This window comes from Ambystoma mexicanum, chromosome 3q, assembly GCF_040938575.1.
Source record: "Ambystoma mexicanum isolate Mex_15411 chromosome 3q, UKY_AmexF1_1, whole genome shotgun sequence".
NCBI lineage: Eukaryota > Metazoa > Chordata > Amphibia > Caudata > Ambystomatidae > Ambystoma > Ambystoma mexicanum.
The window spans coordinates 1,126,404,738-1,126,432,002 of NC_090926.1; the positions used below are offsets into that span (position 1 = coordinate 1,126,404,738).

A 27,265-nucleotide genomic window follows, 5' to 3' on the forward strand; every position below is an offset into this window, starting at 1 on the left:
TTCACCAAACTAAATAGCATGTGTAGGGACTTTTTGTGGCATGGCACGCGAAACAGAGTGGCGTTATGGAAGCTTCAGAACTTCCATGACAAAGGAGGAATAAAGCTGCCCATCTATGAGGCGTACTATGTGGCAAGCCAGTTGCAGTATGTTGCCAAATGGCTCTCTGATGAAGAGACCTCTGAACTTAGGCTGTTTGAGCGTGATTGTGCACCTTTTTATTTGAAAGAAATGATGTGGGTACCCAGGGCGGAAATGGTGGGGCGCCCTAAAATGATGCTACTGGGGTGGAAGGTGTGGCGCAGGGCATGTCAAATGATGGAGGACCCGTCCCCATGCTCACCGCAGATACCATTGGTTGTATTGACGGGACAGACGCTCAGCTGCGAATGATACTCCGGACCCACTGGGAACTGGCTGGGGTGGCAACGATGGGTGATATTTGGCAGGAGGGCTCAAATATTACTTTTGAGGGGCTGCGGGAAGAAGCTGGGTTGCACGAAGGTCAGTACATCACGTATCACAAGAGTGGTACAGAGGATTAAGAGAACATGGCCTGAAATTGTGTTGGAGGAAGAATTAGACGCCACCATAGACGTGATATATGACATAGCTGAGGGGGGTCACGAGATTTCCAGACTGTATGAGATGTTGATGTCTAAAGTAGAGAAGGAGATCACGCAGTTGAGACTAGACTGGGAAATGGAGGTCGGGGCCCGAAAGGGAGATGGGATGTGGGAACGGGTGCAGGGGTATCATAAGAAGGTGTCCAGAAACGCGAGGCTGAAACAGATACAGCTGTACATAACACACAGGGCCTATATGACGCCTTGGAGGATATCAAGGTTTGAAAATGCAGGACGGCAAGCATGCCCCAAGTGTGATGAGGAGAACGCGGGCATGGTGCATATGTTCTGGTCATGCCCGATCATAGAGAGATTCTGGAGGGGAGTGAAAGAGAAACTAGAAGACAGAGGGGTCAAGATAGTAGTGGATACGGTGTGGGCCTGTCTGCTGGGGGTTTCCCCAGACCACAAAAGCTCAGTAAGATGAGGGACCTGGCTTATGTGCTCGCAAAAAGAAGGATTGCCATGGGATGGAAGTCATGCCATGTGCCGAAGATAGAGATGTGGAGGAAAGACTTGCAAAAATGGGCAGAAACCGAAACCATGGCATGGCAAGAAGCGTCTAGCACTGGTGGGGAGGAGGAGAATGAGTCCCTGATGGCCTGGAAATCACTGATAGCCGAACTGTTTGGGTCATTTGCTGACCCGGCTGAGCCTGTAGAGGAGGAGACCGAACCACAGGATGCGGAAACTGAAGGTTTAATGCAATAGACTCGCAAGGGGGGTGGGTTAGAGGGAGTAGTGGTTAGGAATTAAGAAAAGTGTAATGAAACTGTTGGAACATGCACTGTTTGTTTGGTTTATATTGTTTGATTGTTTGTAAAATTCAATAAAATCTTTTTTTTTTAAAAGAAAAAAAAAAGTGAATAATGCTTAAATTATATGTACCTGTGGGTGAGTATTAGTGAGTAAGTGGGTGAAATGGATAAGCCATGCAGCATTCATGTGTAGTGAGATACCTGAAACCGAATAGGGTTTGTATTCAAGCACTCACCAGGATAATAATTAGTCTAAAATTTAAAGACATTAAAAAGAGAAAAGACAAACATATTCACTAAAATATATTTATAGAAAATGAAATTCATGGAATAAAAGTAATTACACCTAATTTCTTACTAAAATAATTCCATACCCTTTAAAGTGCTCACATTTAGAGTTTACAGAGTAAGACCAAAAATCGTCACTTCTTATTGAATCATATGAGTGCACAAAGCCACCAAAATTCAACATATAAATCTCGCCCATTTGTGAGCATTCGGTAAAAAACATGCTCTGGAGTTTCGAGGATATGTTTCAGTTTACACAACCGGCAATAGATCCTATCGACTGGAACACCATACCTTGATGCAACCGTACTAAGATTTAAGACAGAGTATTTCAATGGGAACACATGCTGGGAGTGCAAGTATTTTATGCCAAAATGTTCCCTCCAAAACACCAAGCCATTTCAATGTATTAATAGTGATTGCTTCCAGTCCATAAAGAACTGCCAGGCAATAGCATTGTTTTTATAGACGTATGATTCCATGTATTTATTTATTGGTCATTTGTATGGTGCTTATACATCAAGACTGTGGTTGGAAGCGCCACAAGGCAAAAGGGAAGGGAACAAGGGAGCAAATAAACAATGAAAGTGACAATTAATAAATAAGAAAACAGACAACTGTCCTACTAGGTCTTGTGACACTCATAACGTGCACGTGCATAGAAAAAAGGGAGTGGGGCGAGGGAGTAAGTGCTAAGGGCCCCAGAGGGAGGGGGTGCCAGGGTGCCTGCTGGGCAGGCAACAGGTATGTGCATTGGCATACCAAGCCAAAAGGGAGGTCTGACACCCATCATGTAAGTGCAGGGCTGAGACAACCACCCACCTAGTATGTGTAGGGTGGTGTAGGGGTGGGGTTGGGGAGTGGTGGTGGAAGCTGGTGGCAATTGGGCAAATGGCCAGGACCCTATTGGACTCTTGAGGGACCAGGCCGCCAGTCTCTGCGGCTGAGGAGAAGGTTAGCACGGGAGGGAATGAGGGAGGGAAGAAGGAATAGAAGATTTGTTTGGGGAACTTGGGATGATCCGGCTCGAGAAGGAGAGGGAGACTGTTCCAGAGGAGGGAGCCAGCCAAAGAGAGAGACCTGCTCCCTGCTCTCTGCTTGGAGAAGCGTTTTGACCAGCAGAGAATTGGAGCCAGAAGATCGAAGGGATCTGGAGGGAGATTATTTAGTGAGTGAGAGTTGCAGGTAGCATGGTCCCAGGCCCCAGACAGCCTTATGGATGGCGCAAAGGGTCTTGAATTTGATCCTTGCGGCAACCAGGAGCCAGTGGAGAGAATTTAGGGCTGGAGAGATATAGTCCCTGGGCTTGAGGCCAAGAATAAGTCTTGCAGCCCTATTCTAGATCAGTTGAAGAGGGTGGAGGGAAGAAAGAGGCAGGTTGAGGAAAAGGCTGTTGCAGCAATCCAACCTGGAGAGGACCAGAGCTCTAGTGACTTTGAGCTTCTGGGAGAAGGTGAGGAAAGGGAGAGTGCCTCTAAGGAGATTAAGTTGAAAGTTGGCCTTTTTGGCAAGGTCCAGGATGTGGGGAGTGAAGGAGAGAGAGAGGGGGATTGACGAGGACCCCAATGTTTCTGGCTGTAGTGGAAGGAGAGCCCATAGAATGCAGGAGGGAGACAAATAGGAGTCATGATAGGAATTACTGGCATTAAGACAGAGATCATTGGAGGTGCACCAGGACTGGATAGCAGGCGGGCTGTCTCGGATGATAGAGAAGGAGGAAGGGAGCTTGAAGGAGTTCTGTGTGTCATCTGCGTAATACTGGAAATGAGGAGAGAAGGCAGAAATCAGGTGAGCAATAGGTGCCAGGTAAATATTGAAGAGCCAGGGCAAGAGGATAGAGCCCTGGGGAACACCACATGTAGAGAGAGTGGAAGGGGAGGAGAAGGAGCCCAGTAGAACCTGGGAGGGGCGGTCAGTGAGGAAGGAGATCAATCAGTCCAGTTCCCAGTCTGAGATACCAAGAGTATCTTGGAGTCTCTTTATGAGGATAGAATGGTTGACCGTGTCAAAGGCAGAAGAGAGGTCCCGGAGAATGAGAACAGCAAGAGAGTTAGAGTTAAGATTTGCAACCAGTTCTTCAAAGGTGTTCAGGGGAGCAGTTTCCGTACCTCTGGATGCTCTGAATCCAGAATGATGGTCATGTAAACAACCAACTAGCTCAGTGTGTTGGGTCAGTTGTGGGAAGACCAACTTCTCAAGGAGTTTCCCAAGGAAGGGTTTGGTAGAGATAGGTCGGTAGTTGGCCGGACACGAGGGGTCGGCTGAAGGCTCTTTTAGGAGGGGGTGCACAAGGAAGTGCTTGAGAGAAGAGGGGAAAGAGCCAGATGCAAAAGAGTGGTTGCAAAGTCAGCAGGAGCCAGAGCGAGGGAGGGGATTGTGTCCTTAATGATCCTGGAAGAACAGGGTGAAATGTGTTTGGATGAGACCTTCATAGAGCGGACTACTCAAGATCTCATTCGTTGTGATAGGTGAGAAGGAGGAGATTGTGGGTAGGGGCGGAAGAGGGGCCAAGGGAGGCAGGGGTACAGGATGAGGAATGGAAGAAGAGAGAAAGGTCACAATGTCTGAGATTATACAAGTGAAATGCGAGGCCACTGCAGCACAGAGGGCCGAGGCGAAGTGGAGACTGCAGATGGATTGACTAGTTCCTTGCATCCAGGGAATAACCAGCAAACTGACAAATGTGTCAATTAACACTGATAATGTGGTAGCCTTTCTGTGTCATTCAGCTATTAATGAGGGATACGCTTGTCCCGCATCTATTGTGATTCCTTATCTGAATACTCCAATTTTTGACCATAGATGAAAACAGAAGAGGATTTTTCTTCCCACTAAATTGCATTACCTATGCTGATAATTTGTCATTCCTTTGTTTTTCTACTGTGCTTGTGACAGATCAGCTAAATAAGTGCTTTAGGAATAGTGTGTAACATAATGTTATAACACATTTGGTATAGGTAAATGTGGTGGCCAGTGTGATTAGAGATGGGTGCAGAAAATACAGGAGCTTCTTTCCAATAAAGTCTGGGAAGAGTGTGCATTTATTAATGGCTCCCTTAATATTCAACAGTATCGGGCAAACAGGAACTCTGGCAGTGGAACACTGATGATGTAATTGTTGCAACTCTGTAATGTCACAGGCTCGGAAGCATGAGGACGTAGAGTATGCACAAGGGAGGCAGCCTCATCTACAGAGGGAAAGCCAGCAGTGATAAGACAGGAAGGATCTCAATAAGCAAACATCCTTCTATGTACGTTTGATGGAGGCCAAAGTATTGTTCTATTGATTTATAAGAGGCAGGTCCTCTTCTGGGTTTGCATTTCACACCCCTTCAATCAGTAGACACGTGGTATCACTCACACTGGTGAGATGTCATGATGACATTCCCCATTGTGACACGTTTCTGGTATAAAAGGCTGGTCACTACACTAAGGAGCTGCAGCATTGGAGACCAGAACCTTGGTAAGGGAGGATGAAGGCTGATGCAAGGGGAAGTAGATGGTCATAAGATTCAGAGGTGACCAAGGCAAAAGACCTGAAGGGGGCAAAGAGTGTGGGGTAAGGGAAAGGAGGTGAGTAAATAAACCAACAAACAGAAATGAACTGCACTGAACCGAACTAATTACCAACTGGTATTCCAAATTGAAAATCCCCTTTGACCCTTACCCGGAAATCCTGCTTCCCACAATGACACTCTCACACTTCAGACATTCTTAAACCTCTCCATTATTTTTTCTTTCACAGCTTTACTCCAATCCCATTTCACTGCTACTCCAACCCCCCTTCATGCCTATTTCAATCCTCAATGACCATGCTTCAGACTTCTCTGCCCACTAACCGCCTCCTACCTAAACCTCCACTGCAATTCTTTCTCACCCCTATGCTGATCCACAGCCTTTCTCAAATATCCCTTACCCTGCTACACATTACCGCAGTTAACCATAATGCAATGCTCCTTTCCACCGTACCCCTGCCCTATATAATTCAATCTCTCCCTTACTCTGCCCCTTCTCGGCCATCAGCACCCACCCAGCAACCCCCATGACTCTCCCTCACCAACAACACCATCATTAACCACCACCCAATGACCCCTCAACCCGTCCCCTACATCTCTTCCTGCTCTCCTTGCCTGCCCCTTCCCCTCTTTCCTTTACCACTCACATTCTCTCCCTTCCCTACTCCCCTTCTCTTTAACCCCTCTGCATCCACTCCCTCTTCACCCCTGTACCTTCTTGCTCCTCCCGCTTTATTCGCACTCTCCACTATTGCCTGCCCTTCCAATGACAGTATTTCACTTGCCTCTTCTCCTTTTTGCCTATACACTCCCCTATGCTCCGCCTACACCTCTGTGCATTCCTTTTCCTTCCTGTCTCAGCGCTTTATTATTATTATTTCTGTTTCCCCTTTTACTCACAACTCTGTTTACCACTTCTCGATATGATTCTCTCTCATCGCTGTGTCCCCATTCCTTCTGACACCCTCCACTCCACATTTGACCACTCACTTCTATCCCCGACTCCATTCCCCCTTCCCACCTCTTACCCCTCCACATCAACCCATTGTGCCCTCCTCTCTCAACCCATCTCTGATTCACTCCATACCTTCTCCTTCCCCATCCCCTCTTTCCCCTTACCCAATCCCCTGGCCCTTCATCACTATTCAATTCTACCTGTGCCTCATACTCTCTCCCATGCCCCCTCATCCCTCTGCTCCATCCCCATCTCTCCTTCTCCGCCACTATGTCCCCTTAACCCCCACCTCTCTAACTTTCCTTTTATTGTCTGTCCTTCTCTCTCCTCACCTTCCCACTATGGCCGATTCCCCCAATTGTCTCTCACCCAGTGACCTCCCCTCTTCATCCCCTGTACCCCCCCCTCCTTTCTCTGCTTTCTTGCCGCCCTCTCCTCCCCCTGGCCCACTCATACCCTCTCTCTCCTGCCCTACACTCGACCTCTTCCCCTTTTCAGCCCTCTCCCTTCTCCCCCACCCTTTCCCATTAGCCCCATCTTTTCTCACAATCCACTTCCTAATCATCCACTACTTCTCCCTCACCTTTGCACTACCTTCCATGTTCCTTATCCCAACATTTTCTCTGCCTTCCCTCCTTTCCCTCTCCCATGGACTCCTTGATCCACTTCACCCTTGTGCCCCTCCCCGCACAACTGGTAACCACCATCCAACTCTCCTTGATCCTCATGCCCTCTTCCCGTGTCCCATCTCATCCTCTGGCCTAACCATCTCCCTTTCACATTCTCTTCACCCTCTCACATTCTTACCCTCGCCTCTTCCCTTCTTTCCTACTGGTTCCTCTTTTCCCCTCTCCTCATTGCTCTAGATTAAATCCCCTCCCTCCCCCCTCTTCCCAATGCCCACATGTCCACCTGCCCCATCTCTTCTCTCTCAACTCCCTCTCCACTGACTCCCCCATTCCCCATCCTACCGCTCTTACTCCCTTTCTCATTCATCTCACTTTTTATCCCCCTAAAACCCATTTCCCCTCTCTCTGCCTAGCTTCCCCAAACCCCTCTCCTATTCCTCTTTCCGACTCTCTCCTGCTTTCCCACACACACTATTCCCCTTCCATTGTCCTGCCTCTTCTCCACTACCACTCCTGTTACACCTTTCGTAAAACTTCCACTCCACCGAAAAAGCGCAACCACCCAGCCTAGCAGGATGGAAGCGAGGAACCTGCAGAAGACTGGCATCAGTAGAACGGAGGGTTCGAGAGGGAATGTAAGAGCGAAATTTGGATTGAAGAGCCATAAAACATGCAATGCACTGTGCATAAGGCTTTAAACTAAATCCGACTTTGCACCGGTTACCAATGCAATTGGCGCAGAATTCAGGCACTTATGTTGCACGCTAGCCAGGTTTTGAAGAACTTGCATGCGCTGGATTGAGTGAACATATTACAATGTTTCATATAACCCACCGGGAAGGCCCGAAGGATGTCTCAGCCCAGGGTTCCGTGACCTTTAGCTATGCACTGATCCCTGCAGTAGTTGCATTAACCCTGCAATATGTTTTACAACTGAGAAGCTGAATTTGCTCCCTCTACATAGGAATGGTTCAACGCAAAAGTCTTGGGGTTTGAACATTTTGGTTCCACATATTTTTAGTATACACAGTCAAGGAAAGCCTGAAGATTTGCAGATAAATTACTCAAATGTAAACCTTTGAACTCAGTTTGTCTGTCCAGGAACCGTGGGTGCAAGTTCTTGATTACCCACATGAGCAAGATTATAGGAATCTGGGGAAATCCATTCAACTCCCTGTTCCTCGCTTTCTCTACCTGAACAATTTGGAGCAGTTTGTCATTGATTGGTGCCTCTCCCCATTAGTCTTTCTCAAAGAAAAATAGACCATTACATCGGACGTTGCTATCGATATTTTAGATGCACAGATACGGGGCTCTAAGGTAAAAAAAAAATGGTTTCAGTTGTCACTAGGACAATCAGGTTCTGCAAGCTCAGGCACTCCAGTCTCTTGCTAGCAGCAAACCAGGGAGGGATACACCTGGAAATTGCACCCTGAGAACAGCTTGCCTAATGGACAAGAGCAAGCACACATCTCCCTGCACCTCATGCAGAAGTGCTAGCCCCACAGGAGCTGCATAAGTCTGGAACTCACCTCCTGCTTCTGGGCTGCATGCTTGCTGCAGGCTGGATCCTGACAGGCAGCTTCCAGTTCTGCTCCGGGTCCTGAATGCATTCTTGAAAGGAAAGAAAAAGGTAAGAAGGTTGAACAATATGAATACCAAATGATTGCTTTTCGCTATGGAAATCTAATCCATAATTCACTGTTTCTTTATAGCATACATAACATCTATTTAACAATAGTATTGAAACTATGTGCTGTGTTTGGTTGATCAAAGCAGTAGGTCTTGAGTCTGACCTAGAGGGATTCTGCACGCACAGCTACAGGACATGTGACAGGGAGTTCACATGTTTAGGTCAGGGTTCAGGTAATGCTGAGCTATACTGTAGTGGAAATGGAGTGTGTTGATTCAGGTACGGTGTCTGGGAGTGCACTGCACTAGGTGAGTAGTTATTGAGTGCGGATACCGATAGCCATCCAGAAAGTACACAGTTCCAAGTCAGAAAGGGTGCATGCAGTTCCAGATCAGTTCTTGGAGACCACAGGGATCTTGGCTAGTAGTTCAGCAGTGCACAAATACAGGCCAAGGATCAAGAGGTTCACCCCAGAGATCACATAATGTACCAATGTGCAGTTTCAAAGACTGTTTCAGGTTTTCAAAGCTCAAGGTGAAAGGTCATTGAGTGCATTTCATTGTCTTGTCGTGTCTGCAGATCCAGGTCACGTGTCAAATAATGCACAGTTCCAGGGCAGGGCTCAAGAAAGACACAGTTCCAGATCAGAGGTAGGGTAATGGGAAGAGCAAGGTTAGTGGGTGACGACTGCACAGCCAAACAGATGTATTGGGGTAGCAAACAGCCATAGATTAGAAGTTAGGGAGAAAGACGGACTGCACACATCCTGGTCAATTGTCAGGGAATGCAAATGGCTTCAGGTCTAGAAACTGTTGGCAAAAAGGTAGCCAATATTTCTTTGTTGTTGTTTGCCCACGTCAGGGTGAGCATCTAATTCTGTTTGTCAGGGGCACTATTTTGCAACCATTTTCCCGTGCTCTGCCTTCTGGTTTTGGTCCAGAAACTGTTAGGGAAAAAAGGCAGGAGAGCTGTTAAAACAGGCCTCAGGTGACGAATTAACTCTTCCGGTCAAACCTCGCTCTCCCAATCCTCCCCGGGAAATGTCCTGCAACAGGGACTGCAGAAGGATTCCTCTTTTCAGAGCGCCATACCAATTGGTTAATGAGCGGAAGCCACTATACAGGGGTGGCGAACTCCGACGCCCATTAAACAACAGTCAGCATGATTAACAAGTTGGCCCTCTACACTCAACCAGATTGAGAGAAACTGAAGGGAGATCAGACATTCCGGGCTGTATGGGCAAATTCAATTTGTGACCAATGGGTACCATGAAGTTGTTCACCAAGGATATTTGATTTCATTTATGAATCCACCTCCTGCACAGCTGCCATAGTAACCTCTATTCCCAGGAGCAATAAAAAAGCTTCAGCGTTAATGAAGGTCTTTCACAAGCTTTTTAAGAAAGGGGACATTCTCAGTGTAACTCACGCCAGAAGAGCACGGGCAGTGTTATGAAGGATTCACTAGAGGGAACGATGCTAAGGCAATCAGTCCCACAAGTAGGTTCACACCTCAATAATATAGAGGGGTAGCCTACTTGTGGGCCATAACCGCCAACAGAAACTTCTTAGGGATGGGAATCATGTGGATCTCAACAGAGAGGATGCTTGGATGAGAAGCAGGATCGTCAGCGAGTAGGGAGGGTCATGGTGAGTGTGATGAAGTGGGGAAAGAAGAGCCAGATCAGAGCATAAGCCAGAGCCAATTAGACAAATGTTCACTCAGCCATGAAGACTGAATGGTATTATGATGTCATCATGCCTCTAGAGGGGAGGGTTTATGAAGAAAAGACATGCTCACGGTCCAATGAGAAGTGAAAGAATTCCTTATGAGGTACTTCTCTCTAGTAATAGAATGTTCTCTCTCTCTTGTTTTCCCTTATGTGTGGGGTCGTGTGAGCAGCCGTTGGAGGAGGAAGAGGAAGGAATCTCCCATGAAGGCGAGCCCGTATACGAGTGGGCTTATTAGCAGAGGATGTTTGTCTGCTATGAGTGATTGTGCTCCTGTTGAGCCCTGATGTTAAAGATTTACCCAGGTTAGTCGACATAAGAAGCCTGAAAGACTTTCCCAAGTTGAGAAACATTCGGAACATAACGGATGAGGGTTCTGACCTGTGAGCGCGTGCGCCGCTACTACGAACTGTGAGGCAGCTGGAATTACGAGTGGCGAGGTGAGCACAGCTGATCGCAACGTGTTGCCCTGGCAGATGAGCCGCAAAGAACTCGCTCGCTGCACCGGCCTCCACCGTCGTGGGGGAGGAGCCTGCCCGGCGATCGACAGAGGCTCCGAGAACAGCTGATTCATCGCGGCTCCCGAAGGCAAGGGAGAGCCGCGGGCCGACCTGACATACGAGCTGTCAGTTGCCTGGAACAGACAAGGATGAGAGGTTCGGAGCGTGTTCAAGGCCGAAGCGGAAATCCTTGGAGATACGGAGGCGAACGAGGAATCGAAGGTGAGAAACGTTAATTACTCACTCACACAGCCAGAAGGCGTGAACAATACTGGCCTTACAAAACATTTAGGATTGAACTGCTACATGTAAGACAGGACCCAGGGGAGCCTATGGGTCACGAACAGACGAACAACCTTCTTTTAAAAGGGGCTAAAGAAAAGCAAAGAAATATAGAGCTAGATGACAGGAGAAGACGGCCACCTTCAGCCTGGCTCTGCTTAAGACTTATGTTTATGTTTCACTCTGGAAAGGGAATTAAGATCGGGGAAGGGAAAAATCTCTTCTCCGGAAACTCGCCTTGAAATAAAGTTTAAAGTGTTCCACAGAGCAAAGGACATTCAGAAAGAGACTTGAGAGGCTGCTTGGTGGAAATGGTCTAATGCACGACCCGTTTATGCACTAACTGTCAGTTCCTGATCTTTAAGGAGAATAAAGTTAACCTCAGTTCCCAATAACATGTGTCCAGAGTGGTCATTTCCCGCCTGGCTCGTTACATTTGGTGACAGAGGTGGGATTTGACTGATCCACGATGGAGGAGCTGATAAAGACTCCTCTGAGTGAGGGTCAACAATTACTACAGCAGGCCCTGCAACTACAAAGCCAGCAGGCGCAAGCCGATAGACAGGCTTTCCAACAGGTTTTGCAGGTCCAACAGGCCCAGTTGTTGGAAGCCACGAACATGAGGAACCACACCCCCGTACCAACCTCAGTACTACAAAAGTTCTCCGCCGGTGAAGACCCCGCCCACTTCTTTGTCAATTTTGAAAGGGTCACCAGGAATGCGCAGTAGCCCCCGAGAGGTGGTGCCATTAAATCGCACCATTGATGACCAGGGAGATGCAGAGCGCGTATCAAGCAGCGAACCCAGCAGGAGACACTGCTTAAACCGACATGAAGCGGGTGGTACTGGAGCGCCTAGGCCACGACGAAGAGGCGTACCAGATCAAGTTCAGAGACACTAGACTTATGCCCAAAGAGACTCCTCGCCAGCTTTTTTACCGAGTAAAAGAGTTAGGGGAAAAATGGATTCAGACAAGTCTCTACACTACACAGGAGGTGGCCGAGAAAGTCATATTGGAGTGGTTTGTAGAGGTTTTACCGTCACCAATGCAAAGGAGGGTCAGACAACACCACAGACCCTCTTTGATTGATGCAGTCAATATAGCCTCGGCCTACCAGAAGGCTGGTCAAGCAAAGGTGTTGGTATATCCGTCTACTACCAAGACCAGAGGGAATCAGGTGGCCGCGAGCGTCCCCTAGCTATATCCCGATGGCCGGAAGGGGAAGGAGGAAGATTCAGACCAGCAATTGAGAGTACTGGGGTAACACAGCTGGCTAGACCACCCAGCCTTGCGGCAAGAGGGCTGCAGTGCTTTGAGTGCAGCGAATGGGGCCACCTGGCAAGGATGTGTCCAAGGAAGACCAAAGCAGAACCTATGGAGGTGGGAGTTCTCGAGCCAGCTAAAGAGATTAATATAAGTGGTCCTTGTCCAAGTCAGAGAAACACGTATCCCTATGTTTGTGAGGCAGAGGTAGAGGGTCGAGCCACTAGAGCCATGCTGGATTCGGGAACCTTGCAGACGGCGGTGAAACCCGAGCTGGTAGGTGGTCTGGGGAAAATGGAGGAAAGAATGGCCGTCAGATGTGCATGGTGATGTAAAGAGCTATCCAATCAAAGATATTCGGATAAGATTAGCAGGTGAAAGAATGACTGTGAAGGCAGCAATTATGCCTACGCTACCTGAACCTTTGCTAATTGGCTCGGATGTGCCTGATCTTCCTGGTCTGATACAAAAGCTGGAGGGTCAGTGGTTAATGGAGGCTCCTTTCTACAATTGTGAGGTTGAAAACCCGCCGAGTAAGTCAAGAAAAAGTAAAAGTCAGAAGAGGAGGGAGAAACAGGTCTGGGTAGAGAAAAATGTGTCCCGTAGCGGTGGACTGGAAAATAGACGAACAAGAACCAAATAAGAAGAGGTAAATCAGAATTTATTGGCAGGACTTGCATCAGTTAATGATGGCAAATGCAACGATATGATCGACAAAAAGCAGTTCGCAGAGGTAGCAAAAGAAGCTCTGTCTCTGTTTCGTAAATCCCACACAGAATCAAGAGGCGGGGAGCCACTTGGAGCTTGCACTGTGCCTCATATGTCAATGAAAGAGCATCCGACCATATTGCCTCATTCGCTTAATAGTGTAACGGCAGCAGAGATCGTATCCTCACATAGGCAGCCTTGTCACCTTGAGACCAATACTGCCCAAACCGTCAGGGTCCCTAAAAGCCCAATGGCAAGATGCGGCGGCCCCTCCAACTCAGAAACTAAGGGTCTTACTCTCCAGGTGGCAATTGATGTCGAGAGTGTTACAAACACTAGTGTCTCATGTTGTGAAGGGGGGGGCCAGGACAATACACTGGACACCTCTTTTCATACGGCATTTTTACAAGCCAGAAGTTCAGCCAATCTGGCCCTGTTAGATAGTCAAAGTGCGTCTGATTCAACTCCTCAAATACCAGCTGTAGACCAAACCTCCGGACCTAAAGTGGTAGCTGGGGACATCGTAAAGCAAGCAAGTCTGTTTCCCATCTTTGGAGGTCCGGATGTTGAACAACAAAAAACTGTGGAAATTAAAATTGTAATCCACTGCAAATCAAAAAGCAAAAAAACATGCCAGGACGTAAAAATATCCACCAAAGAGGTGCCCGGAAAATTCTTCGCAATATTAACATGCTACAATTTGTGGACAAAGCGATCACCACACAACGGAAATTAGGAGAAACAACTAAGGAGAGCAAAAACGTACCAGCAGAATCTACGGCAATTAATTTGAATGTAGCTGGTGGTCTACTGAGTGAAGCAGCAAAGGCTGATCAAGATGAGCTGTTGGAATTATCAGTCTATGAGGATTCTGTCGAGGAAGAAGGTGCACCAGTGAAACAACCTCATGATGCTTCGATCACCATAAAAGCCGTTACTTTATCCACCAGACAGAGGGAAATCAGTTCTCCTAAGAATGTTGAAGCAGGCCAATTGAACCCTAAAATGGCTGGGCTGCAGGAGCCTTTAGCCAAATCAAATAACATAGCCTCCGTGAAAGGGGGCAGGATCTGCTCTATAATTCCGATTGCAGTAGCGGCCGTTAGCAGAAAATCGACATTGGTGAGCCCTGTGTTTTCTACCTTACAAGAAAAAAGGGAGCGTCTAAGACTAGTTTTAGAAACGAAGCACCCTGAGCACGGGAGCATGAGTCAGCTTCCTACGTTCGGCTTAAATTTCGCAGGAGAACGCTATGAGCCTATTGTCATATCGACGACCGCTGCTGTAGCTAACTCACGGAAAGCCCAGTACCATCAGCCGGGAGTGCTAGACAACAGACAGAAGAGCAGTAAAGGGCACGTAACAGCTCGCCCCTCGGATTCTACTTTGACGATCAAATTGATGTTGGAGAGGTTGGTGACAAACTTATCTTGAACCGAGCAAATGTATTAAGACTGCTCCATCATGTACCTCGCCTACGATCATTGGGTTCTAAAGATTTAAAAATCGTGGAATTTCCTGATGAAACATGCAATGACAAGGTGATATTGCATGTTGACTCCAGTATAATTGCAAATGCAATATTAGGAGCAGGGGGAGGTCTTTTGTCCTTGGGGTTTGATACCTTCAAAATAATGGATTATGCGCGGTGCAAAAAAAAGGAGTTGGTCGCTCTAACAGGCGCTGCCTCGGCCACCCAAGAGGCCAACTTAAGTTCCAGCGAGAGTTCACAAAAAACTGCACCGATGGAACAGATCCGGAAAGGACAGTCTTGCAGGAGGGAGATGGTTCCCAAAACAGGCCCTGTTGAATTAGCATTACAAAGAGTGATGTTAGTCGAGAAGAAAGTGGTGCCCAGAACCAATCCAATCGAGGAAATTCAAATTACTATAAATAGTGACAGATCAATCAATAAGAGTGCCGCTAACTTACTAAGTAGTCCATTGGGTAAAGAAAACATCCAAGACTGGAATTGGCTGGCTATGGCTCTGAACGTCAAAACCCTAAGCTAACGCCCAAAGGCCAAGGTAGCACAGCCCTGCTACTTCGCCTCATGGAACACGCGTGGCTTTATGCATCTGCTGAATAATGACTGGCTTCACGATCTGCAACTAGTTTGTCTTCAAGAAACATGGATGTCAGAAATACCAGTTATCTCAGAGTTTGAATGTGCACTGAATCCAGCTATCAAGGCAGAAAAGGGGCAGCCTACAGCTGGCCTTCTAACCATGATTAAGCGGTCTTCAGGCTACCGGTTGTTAAACTCTAAGAACCACACGCCATACATTTAAGTCTCCGAGATAGGGAAAATCAATCTCTTGGTAAAGAAGCTGGACGTGATTCAGGTAATAAACCTGTATTGGAATCATCGATGGACAGGTTCCCACCCGTTCATTGATCAAGTAACAACAATCATTGATAACCTGCTTGAATCTAACAGAGGGGTTGGAATGATAGCAAGTGGTGATCTAAATATTGATTTCTTCAAGCCACAGAATCCTGTTAAATCACAACTGGCGAAAGATTGGTCGGAAGAACTGAATGCAATTGGTTTAACAATGCTAAATGGTTGTACGCAAGGGGATATCCCGGCAAAGTCCACATGGCACCGGGAAGGCCAATCGTCAACTATTGATAATTTCTTCATATCGGACGCTATGCATGTCAGGGTAAATTCTCTGAAAGTTTGTGCAATGGAAAACAGTGATCACGATATGTTGGAGTTAAAATTTCAAGACTCGGCAGTTGAGCAAACTCAGCAATGGGGGACAAAGGTCCGGGTTGAATCAAACCGTTTAAGAGTGAGCCTGGATGAACTCGAGGTGTCGAACCTATGCAACCAATTCAAGACCAATCCAGAGGAGGTCGAATATGCCTCTTTACTGTCCCAATACAAAGCAAAAAACATCGGACTAAAGCATTGGTCGTTTCACAAGAAGCATTGTTTCGACTTAATGGTGATGCAGCGCAAAAGATTTATGCGTGCCGAACTTCGGAGAAACAAGCAAGGGTTAATGAGTGAAATAGCGTAAAAAAATAGAGTTACAAAAACAAACCTACAAAAACTTGCTAAAAAGCCACAAATTCTTACTACATCAGCAAGATGCTGAGGCCATGTTGAAGACCCTAATAACCAAGAACAGTGGGGAGTTTTGGCGAATCATCAATCGCATGGAAACGCCGCAGGAAGCTTTGCAAGTGTGCTTGGTACCAGAGCTCGAGTGGGTGAAGCACTTCACAACACTATATAATAAAAATTCTGAGTCAAATCGACCAACAGTGCATGATCCTACACTATGGGATTTACAATTCCTGAGAGAAGATATTCGAGAGGTTATCATGAAAGCCAAAAACTCTAGGGCTCCTGGTCCGGACGGGTTGTCGAACTTTATGATCAAACAATTTCCTGAACTCTGGGCTGATTTGTGCTTTGATTTATTTGCAAGAATAAATATGCACCGACAGTCGCCAACCTCATGGAAAACGGGAATAATTGTCCCAATTTTCAAGAAAGGCAACAGGATGTCACCTAAAAATTATCGCCCAGTGGCATTGCTGGATGTTTTAGGCAAGATTTAAGCCTCTTTGCTCCAAAAAAAAATATTAACTGGGCCCAATCAGCCACAGAGTTGATGGAAGACAGGCAGGTTTTGTGAAAAATGTTGGTTGCTCTCTGAACTTGTTTGTCCTAAACTTATTGAAAATGGAAGCACTGCGTACAAACTCCAAAGTTTACTTTGCCTTTGTGGATTTTTCTTGTGCTTTCTATATGATCGACCGAGAGTTACTCTGGCAAAAGCTAGGGTCATGGGGCTGCCCTGCCGGTTTACTAGAGGCTATTAAAGAACTCCACACGGATACATCCATCGCAATCCGTCTTGATCAGTCAGGTCCTTTATCTGCACAGATCAAGACGTATAAGGGGGTCAAACAAGGTTGCCCGTTGGCAGCTGCATTTTTTAGTCTCTTCATTTCAGACATTGGTGATGCAATAACTGCAGTGAGGGCTTTTCCACCTAAAATCCACTCATCCCAGATAAGTTGTATGCTGTATGCTGACGACCTAGTTATCCTGGATTTAACTCCGATCGGTTTACAAAGTAAACTTGTGGCAGTCCAAAAATATGTGAACACAAACAATTTGAAAATCAACGCAGTAAAGAGCGAAATACTGGTATTCCATAACTTAAGTGCAAAACAGAGGTCAACGGAGTCAAAATTTGTGTGGAAACTTGGGCAAGACCGACTATGTATATCAAAAAGCATAAAGTATTTGGGCATGACATTAAATTCGAGCATTTGTGATGACCCTTGGATATGCAAATCAAAGAGGAAATGTGGCCAGCTAGCATGTAAGGGCCTACTGCTACACAGAAAGTTTGGAAGATTCTCTATGCGACCCTTGAGAAATTTCTATGAACAAAAAGTGCCGCTGATCCTGACATACGGAGCAGAGAATGCTTTCGGATGCTCGTCAAATCATTGGCCATCACTAGAGCACATGATTTGGTCCAAAGCCTTAAGCTTACCAATTGGAATTCCGACAGCCTGTATAAGGTATGAACTTGCGCTCATTTCTTTTCATGCTAGGATTAGCTGGAACCAATTGGCCTTATTTCGGAAATCCAGAGCTCAGGAAGGAATCCTGCAATTCTCAATACTTCACAACGCGCCTTCGAGCGGACCTGATATTGGGCCTCATTCCGACTATGGCGGTAAGGGATAGCGGCCACCGGTAACGAGACCGTTGGCGGTGATCCCTTACCGCCATACTCCGAGTTCCCTTTGCGCCCTCGCCCTTAACGCCTGCTTTGAGCAGGTGTTAAAGTCGAGGGCGCAAAGGGGCCTCCAAGCCAATAACGGTGACCGTAATGAACGGTCACCGTTATTTGCATCTTCCCCATTCCCATTGAGCCCTATGGGGGCTCATTTGGGAATGGGGAAGAGCCTTGGTGAATGGGGAATTACCGCCCCGCCAACCTTGGAATGGGGCGGTAATTCCGCCATCCACCAAGGCGCTGCCGGTCCGGGTACGGCGTCAACCAAGGCATTAATAGCGCCATTGGTTAGCGCCGTACTCGGAATGAGGCCCATTGTCTCGTTATGGGTAAAATGTTGTGAAGATCTTCTACTTGCATACAACATTAGTCTGGATACCCTTCATTCAAATCCCACGGCAGCAAAAGTGAAGATCTGGCGAGCCGATTGGGAGGTCACGTGTAGTGAGCGTGTCACTGCTAGAGCTATGACAAACTCACCTGCAGAAGCAAGAGGCTTTAACGTGTTACAAAAATATCTGCACTTATTTCCAAGTCCGTAAGCCCGTAGACTCTTCATGCTGTTCCGCTTAAACGCCTTTAAAACCAAAGAGCGGTACAGCCGTTGGGCTTGCAATACAGGATTGAATCTCTCGTGCCGGTTCTGTGATAAAGAAGTTGAATCACTTAAACATCTTGTGTTGTTTTGCCCAGAGCTAAAATATGAAAGATCAATTCACCTGGGCCGTTGCAACGATGATCATCAGACTGTGTGTGCGGAAGAATGGTGGATGAGAATGTGGAATGGCACTGACATGAAATTAACGATGCTGTTAACAACCTTTCTGGCCTCAATTGAAGAGAGGTTAAACATGGGCGTCCAGCAGCAGAGCGATTAATCCCCAAACAAATCCATGATGACTCATTTATGTTGAATAGGCTGGATTATTATGACAGTGGAGGACGGGAGGGAAGAGGTGTTTTAGGTTTTGTGTTTGGGTGGATTGTTTTGCTTTGTGTAATATTTTAAAGGTTTGAATCTAAACCAATAAAATTTAAGTAAAAAATTTTAAAAAAGAGAGTATTGCTGATATGAGGCCTACTTGATCTGAATAATACACGTGCCAATGAGGAATTAGGACAGACACTCACACAGAGCTTTGGGTTTGATAGAAAGGGAAATCAGACAGGGATTGTCTTAGAGAGAAAGTGTGAAGTGTGGTGTGGATTGGAGAGGAATGCTGAATGCTGACACTTGCCATATGTATTTTGCTATTAGCCTGTTAGATCCAACAGGATTGGATAAATTGCTATTAGATGGCTTGCATTAGAAGCCTGTAAGGCTTACATGTATTGCACTGCATGGTAGATTTGCACCCAGAGCAAAAAGGGTGCAAATTTGAGATTTGAATTATAGTATTGTTGAATCGATTCATGTGTTTTCTTTGTGTCTTATGTTTGTGTGTCCATAGCATAGTAACTTGGGAGTAACACAGTGCATAATCGCCCTGAGATTCAAGAGCAGGGGGGGGCCATAGTGATCCACACCCCCCGAGGTAGATTTGGAGACTAGCAAGTGGTCGCCCATGTGGGGCTAGACAAAGGGAATTTTGTTTTTCGGACTAACAAGAAGGCTTCATTACCTTCTTTAAGGTAGCATGAACTGGGGGCAGGTTATATTCAACAAGTGGTTGTGAGTGGTTGTGAGTCAGCAAGGATAATTCCAAAACAACAATAGTACTGTGGAACACAAATGAGAGAAATGTCCAATTGAGGGTCTAAAAATATGAACTTCAATCAAACTAAAAGGCAGATAAACTAAAATAAACTGTAACACACCCTTGTAATTAAATACACAGAATATGCAGACATTTGGTTGATCGATATACCCTGGGTGTAGAGGCAATTCTCTTTGTAGCAATGTTTAAGTTTCGCTATATGCCTTTTGAAGAGGTATAGAGTGGGGATTTAATTGACACTAGGGGCCTTAAAACCAGGTCCGGGGACAGAACCCTAATGGCACACTATTATTCTACTTCTTTTGAGCCTGGATATGGGGTGCTTTCGAAAGGTCGAGTATGTGTTTAAAAGGTTGAGCTGGTTCAATGGGAGGCAGACCCAATGCACTTCAACAACAAGAAACAATCGGCTCCAGGCTTGAAGAAATCTGGGGACATGCACCGATTTGCAGATGATTGCAGTTTGAGGGTTCGACTGCGTCTTGACGCCGTGATTTAACTTCAGCAGTAATTCATCTTCAGCCGCAAGCTGGCTTCACTGGGTCCAACGATCAGATGTGGTTCTGTGGCAGCTATCAGCTTGAAGATTGAAGCAGTTGGGGAACAGGCAGGTGATGTAAATTTGATGGCTGGAAGATTCTCAAAGCTATTCAAAAGGAGAGTTCCAAAAGCAGATTCCTGGAGCCCTAGCAGATTCCTGGAGCCCTAGCAGTTGCTTGACACACAAAACGGCTTGTAGCGGTGCAAACATCCAAGGATCGTCAGATGCAGCTTTCCTTTATCTTTGGATGCTGATTATTCTAGGATCGGTGATGTAAATGCTAAGCCCTTCTTCTGCCCTTCCCAGCTAGGAAGATTGGCAGGAACACTTGCAGGTTTGCTATTTTTGTAGGCGAATCATGGGTGCCAGTGTTCAAGTCACAGGCATGCCTTTTCCAATATCAGGTCTTGGTGTGCTGTGAGACACTGTACTGGGTCTCTGATGAAAGGTGTGCCAGTCTTCTTTTCTTCTCAGCCGGGAAGGTTGCAAGGGTCTGTGACAGAATGACATCTTTTGAGACTGAGTTAGCCTATGGTTTTTTTAATGACATTTTGCATGTACATCTGTTTATGAAAGTATGATCTGCTAATCAGACCCCACTTTCATAATGTTCGATGTCAAAAGCATAATGCGCACATGTACCTAGCATGGACCATCTCCTAACGTCCCCAGCAGCTGCCCAGCAGTGGCAGCAGGACAGGTGCAAACATCACATATGCATCCCTGAACTCAGCTGATGGAACTCAAAGTTCCAACAGGCTAAGGTGTCTTTTTAACTGTCTGCACCTCTGGTTCAAAATATTATAATTAGGAAGCCTGGTGGTAGTTATACAAATCTATTTTTAAGCCACGCCTAGTTATGACATGGTGTGTAGTGAGGTTACACAATTATACAGCAACAAGCATTCAACGTCATACTATTGGCAGCTTGGCGAGCTGTAACTCAATAATGAAAGATCAGGGTGTGTATTAGCTGTTGGCCTGGATATATACACAACAACCATGCAGGACCCAGTGCGGGAAGCCTCTTTTTGGACCCCCTGAGGAGGCTCTTCAACTTCCTCCAATGAATAAGAACTTTCCTGGGTGGTGTAAGAAACCTGATTGTATTCTCCCAAGTAGACCTCGGAATCCCTTATTCAGGTGGCCATGGAAGGGCTGGCGCTCTCAGATCCCAACCCTAGTGGCGGACGAGCGAGGGAAGATCAACTGGGTACGGGAGTCCACGGTTATGGCGAAGGAATACCCCAGGTGAGACGCGTTACGATACCAGGGACGAAAGCGAGGAGGATGAAGTCCCTGAGGCTTTTGTAGGTTGTTCCACATCTACCTCCCTTCCACCCAAAGAATCGCCCCTATCCAAATCCAACCACCTCTCCATATCTGGTACGTCCCCGAGGAGCCCAAATACTGTTGCACTCAAAAAACCACAACTCCCAGAATCCCTATTTTCCTGTTTCCTACCCGAATACTTCCAATCATTCTTATCCAGGTCCCTCTGATTATTCTTTCCCGAACTCCCAGTCTACTCTGACGAAACACTACCGTTCCCACAATCCTCCCTGTTCATTTCATTATAATAAACCCGGTCATTCCCGTTTGTCTCACAAACCCTACCAATCTCACCCTTCTGAGATTACCAACTTGCCTAGTACGAGGGCTATAATTCCATAGAACACCTTCTCCCATCCTACCCCGTAGGATGCTTGGAAACTCTACCACCCTCTCTTTTGACACAAACACTTTCTCACACTGTGACAGACAACGGATTAAAGCCAAAACCATTCACTAGACATGTCCCGACACAAGGATCAGGCACAGTCAGGCAATTAACAATAATTACACACATCCGGAGGCCCTTTCTCTTCCCCACAGGGATACAATCAGAGCATGAGAGTAGATGACAAGCAAGCCCGAACGCACGAGGGTACAGCTATTCCAGACTGGCAGTTCAAGAGGAGAAGAAAAGCGGCAAGACCTGAAAGGACTACGAGGAGGGAGTTGCCCATGCCCTTTTCAACTCAAGACCACAAAGCCTCCGTTAAAGGAATTACAATACCGCAGAGTACAGCGTGCGTGTTTTGTGCCAGGTGTCAATGGTGCACGTGGGCCTCCTGCACGGATAACACAGGCGGGAAGGCACGCTGGCTACCATGGTACTGTCCTTGATTCTAGAGACGAAACAGATCATCAGGTTTAACACAGCCACTGAGTTGGAGGAAGCTGATAGCAAACCGAACCGTGTTGAGCCCAAGGTTGCAAGTGACATTATATGTGAACAAAGAACTTGTGTTTTGAACTTTTGAGAAAAGCGAAAGAAGCGTCGGCTGCAGAGTAGTCAGGCACTGCAAGAATGCTCATTCGAAGGACTCTGGCTGGCCCCTTTGTTTTGTGGTGAAGGCCCCATGAGAGAGCAGCGTGAGGGTCAGAGTGGTCCTCCAACGGTCACATAAAAATCCTTTGTATAATCGAAAGTCTCTGACCCATCGACGAGAGAAAAGCTAGCGGAAGGGAAATCTGAGAAATTACTGAACTCGAGCCTAAGGCGAGTGGGAACCAGACGGAGTGACGCCAGAGAAAAACTAGGCGAAGGGAAACCCTGCATTCCAGAAGAAGGTTGCTAATTAAGGCAAATGTGAACCCGATGGAGGGTGGCCAAGTGAAAGCTAGGGAAATTGAAACCACGCTTTCTGAAAATATGAAGTAAAACATGAACTGTGTTTAGAAAATTATGAACTGTGTTAACGATGGCTAAGTGAACCCGACGGAGCAAAGCCAAGGAGAAAAGCTAAGAAAGTAAATCCCGAATGTGATAAAACATCTGAGAAAATTGTGTTAAAAGTGAATGGCTGCAGTGAACCGGACGGAGGGAGGCACAAGTTGCAAGAAGGATCCAAGCCCAGCAGAGGGAGATCCAAGGGGCGAAGAGCAATCGCCCACTGTGCAAGATCACCAAAGGAACTTTTGTTTGTTTGTTTTTTTGGTCCAGCAGGCCTTCTAAGGCAAGAGACTTTGGCACAAGAGACTTGGCCTTTAAAGGTCCTGATATCGTTGAATGCAATAGTGAACCTCATGCTGGAGAGGCTTAGGAGTGTGCTGTGCTCCGAAGTCCTGCCTTATCCCATGCTTAAAACGTGGGGAAGGGAGACACCAGCCATACCATCCTGATTTATCATTTTGTGAACACTTCTTTCTTTTCTGGTGAATATTATTCTCACCCATTCATACAGTTTAATAAACACCCTTGAACTGTTATCACTTGTGTCTGTCTTTACTGTTGCCACCATGAGTTCCTTACAGAGGTCTCCTGGAAACCGGTGCTTAAGAGACAGTCCTGTCATTACAACACCCACATCACACCTGGGTGCTGATTACTGGAGACCTTTTGAAGGTTGCAAATAAAGGGAGGTGTCATAGTTAGAGTAGCCCAGAGGAGAGGTTCAAATCATAGTGGGGTCTCACCATCTTGGAGATGCTAGGGCTCCCCAAACCTTTTCTCTCCCCTTCTAATTTCCTCTCCCTTCCCCACGTCCTGCAGACAAGGCACTTTGGGTATGACAACAGCCTTGCTGTGGACCAATTCACTCTAGCATTTTGCTTATATAAGGAGGAAAAACCCTAAAATATGTGAATTCTTGTTTGGAACAAATTTTAACCTGGATCCCGGTTGGGTGTACAGTCCACTTCAAAGTCTTCTGCAAGAGAGTTGAAGATGTCTAAACAAGAGGAAAGCTTTTGTCCCCAATGATCCCAGAAGCCTGATTAGGTTGAACCTGTTGTGTGGACCAAGGTTTTATGTGTGCGTGAGAACACTGGTAACCAAAACCTTGCCACTGAAAGTGATAGATCCCTGCAAGTGCTCTCTACAAACCTTCCTGGCTGGGAAAGGCTCACCTTGCCCCCGAGAGCCTGGACTGGGTCTCCCAGTCACTACGAAACCCAGAAAGTAGCACAAAGCCTGTTTACTGCCTTGAGTCCTGCTGTGTTGTCATTGGCACGCCAGGTTCTCTAACGGAAGCATCATCTTGATCGACTCGACCTCCCACTCGACTTGCTGGAAGATATCCACTCCCCCATCTCTAATGCCAACTCGCTCCCCTCAGAACCCACACCTCGAACCATCTCAATGTCATCTCGCCATTGGGAAAGCACAACTGGACCGTCTTGATCCTGGCTCAATTGCAATAAAGCACCTAGAAGCCTGACTCAATGCTGTTGAACCCAAAAGACAAGAAACTAAAGGTATTTGAAGAGGCACTGGCATCCTGGTCCACCTTATAGGACCCTAGTGTTTTTTAAGCCCCCTCCTTCCTTATCTTTTTAGAGACATTTTCATAAATGTTTACATTTTACTGTTGAATTCTTCGCACGTGCATATGCCTGAGCATAGACCCACTGTATACAAACCCATTGCGCTGTGTTATATTTTAAAGTATGCTTTCTCTGAGTTTCCCTTACAGGGATGGTCCAGTAGTTTATTATTTGTTTTGTTAGTTTAATTAAGGATCCTATGGGTATAGAACCTTGGTTGGACATTGATTTATTTTGGTATCCCGCACTATTGTTGTTTGTGTTGATTCTGTACCAGCTCACACCCGCTCCGAAGAGTATGGCCTGCCCTTGACCTATGTTAACAAAAGAGGGGATGGTGTAATATCTGTCAGGCTCTGTCTGTTTCACCTTTATAATTGGTATCACTTCTGATTTATTAGTATTGTGGAGCTGAGTAGTCACCTTAGCAACTACTCATCCCTGTGCTCCTGCAGGGCAGTACTCAGTTCATCACGGGGACACTTGCAGGGTGTGCCACTTCTGCAGGCAGCGATCTGGGTACAAGTGTCAAGTAGCAGGCATGCATTTTCCAACAGGTCATATGAAATGTTTCCTTAAAGTAGGTAGGAGGAGAGCCTTTCTCCCTCTTTGAAAATCTGTATCTTCACCCCAATGGCTTTGACCTTTGGGCACTCTTTACCCCAACAATGTTGCAGTGACATCCTATTTTGTTGGAACCTTGTTGCGCACTGAATTAGGGCGCATGCCATAACCCATGTGTTTCTTCACTGTGGAATTTTCAAACTGAACTACTCTGACAGCAGCGGTTTGCAGTAGATTCTTCATGGCACATTTCTTCCTGGTGGGGTCTGGCCAGACTTTCTTAAAGGGACAACACAATATGTATTTTCTTCAGTGGTGAAATGGTAAAGCAAGTGCCCGTTTGTAACCTACAAGCACCCTGTATGTTTCTGCCAGAACTTCATGCAGGGACAGTGAGAGGGTTGACTAGTAATCTTTCTGTTCAGAGGTCAGTCTTGTTCCAGGTAAGTCCACTAATCGAGAAAAATCTCATCCAGGTTCACCTTGCTTACTCTGTGTTTTTCTGCCAGTTCTAGGGTTAGAGTCTCTATTTTTCTTCTAGACCCCGTCTTGGGCCTATTAAAGTTCCTTGTCCTTGATGTCTCCCTTCTTCCTACACTCCTCTTAACCTTTTTATCTCCGGCCTTATGGTTCTGCTCAGGAATTTCTACCTGATTTACAAGCTCGCCTGTTGTAGATGTCAATGCCCTTGTGCCCCTCTTTGCTTTCTGGATGAATGTTCCACAGGCACGCTTTCTACAAATGTTTTTCACCCCAGGTTAATGCAGGTAGGAGATAGGCAGTCATTCTAACATGCAGGAAGTAGTGCCTTCTCGAGGCCCTGATGCTTAGGGTCTGTGATAAACCTGAAGGTGTCTCACCCGCTAGTCCCCGGGGATCTGTCATCCAGGTGGCCAGGACACGGCCATCGCTTTTGGATCCCGTTCCTGGGGATGGACCAGTGTGGGTGGATCACCTGGATGATGGGTCTTCAGGTAGTGGGACACCGAATGGTGAGTTCCAGTATCCCCTTCCCTGTAACACCTTGTCCCCATCCTACAGGTAGGCTACATAGGAACACAAACACCCTGCCCCCTTTCCTGACACAAACACTTTCTCACGGAGAGCTCACTGTGAGAGAAAACAGACTACCACCGGAGCCGTATACCTGACATGTCCCAACAAAATGGTCAGGCAGAATCAGGCAATTACTGATCATTACACACACCTGACTTCCATCACACTTCCGCACACGGATAAAAGGCGGAGCACGAAAGCACACTCTGAGCAAGACAAAGCACACAAGGAAGCAGCAGTTCCAAACTTGCAGTTTAATATGAGGAGAAAGACAGCAAGACTAGAGAGGGTTGCAAGGAGGGGAGTGCCTTTTACCCCTTCAGAGGAAAACCGTTACTTTCACAAGCCTTCGAGAATATGAAACATAAGACTTGGAAATTAAAAAAATCTGCATTGTGTGTCGGAGGTACCCGGTGCTCTCCCACAGAGACGTTTTTATGGGAGGGCAAAAGGGGCACTTTCCCAGGGCGCCCACCTTGGAGGGGGCCCCACAAGGCTGCCTGATCTAAAGAAGTAAGACTCCTTTGTTCACCAGACTTAAACAGCACACATCATGATTTTTTATGGCATGGTGCTAAGGCTCTAAACCTATTGCCTGCCTGTTTTGGCAAGTACATTCTGCCTCGATCAATTCATCATGTGATGCTTACTGTGTTCACTGCGGTATTTATAGTTTGTGTGTTCCTTGCAGCACAACTCCTTTCGCACTCTTTCCTTCTTGTGAGAATTATGTTAATCATGTGCAATAGCCAAATCTGAAATGCATATTGGTAAATTGAGTGCCACAATGGTTCAGAAGTTAGCTCAGTGTGTTAAGCACTAATTTCAGAGATTTGTGTTCATATGCAAGATTAAAATAGCATATTCCTGTAAGGCTGGCTGAGCCTTCCTATGTCTGAGGTTTATAAACCTGCCTTCATATGTACTTGGTCTTGCAGCACAACAGGTGCTATTTAAGCAATGTACCTGCACCAGAAAGGGGTTACAATAAAAAGAAATGTCATCCTTATCGTGAAGGTCTAGAAATTGGTATTTTCAGACGGGGTGTTGTTAAACCTGGGTAATCACCTCCAACGATGAGCATAAACTGTTAGTCCAAAAGATGAATAAGTATCCAAATCTGGAACCAAAGCACTTGTATCCTGGCTTTGCCAGCAGAAAATAAAGTGATCCTGGTCAAATCATCTAATATCTTGTACATTACTTTACTGTCTTCTGTGAAGTCTGCCTTCTCGCATGCTGGTGGCATTGTTTAGCCCATTACTTGATCATTATTCTTATGTAGGTCATTTCAGTGGAAGGGGTGGTAGACAGAAGGGAGTGGACCAGATGGTGCAGGACTCGGGCAAGCATATTTTAAAGTCTGTTCATTTGACATGAAAAAACGCTTTGCATTTTTGTAAAAGTC

General features: G+C 46.4%; 1 protein-coding gene across 1 annotated transcript in view; it reads right to left on the bottom strand.

Moving 5' to 3' along the window:
- RASAL3 (RAS protein activator like 3) overlaps window positions 1–27,265 on the bottom strand; it is a 556,797-nt gene that overhangs the window by 342,009 nt on the left and 187,523 nt on the right. The window contains exon 3 of the mRNA XM_069603917.1: window positions 8,304–8,385. Within this exon, the coding sequence (XP_069460018.1) occupies window positions 8,304–8,385 (82 nt within the window). The remainder of the gene's footprint in view (window positions 1–8,303; window positions 8,386–27,265) is intronic.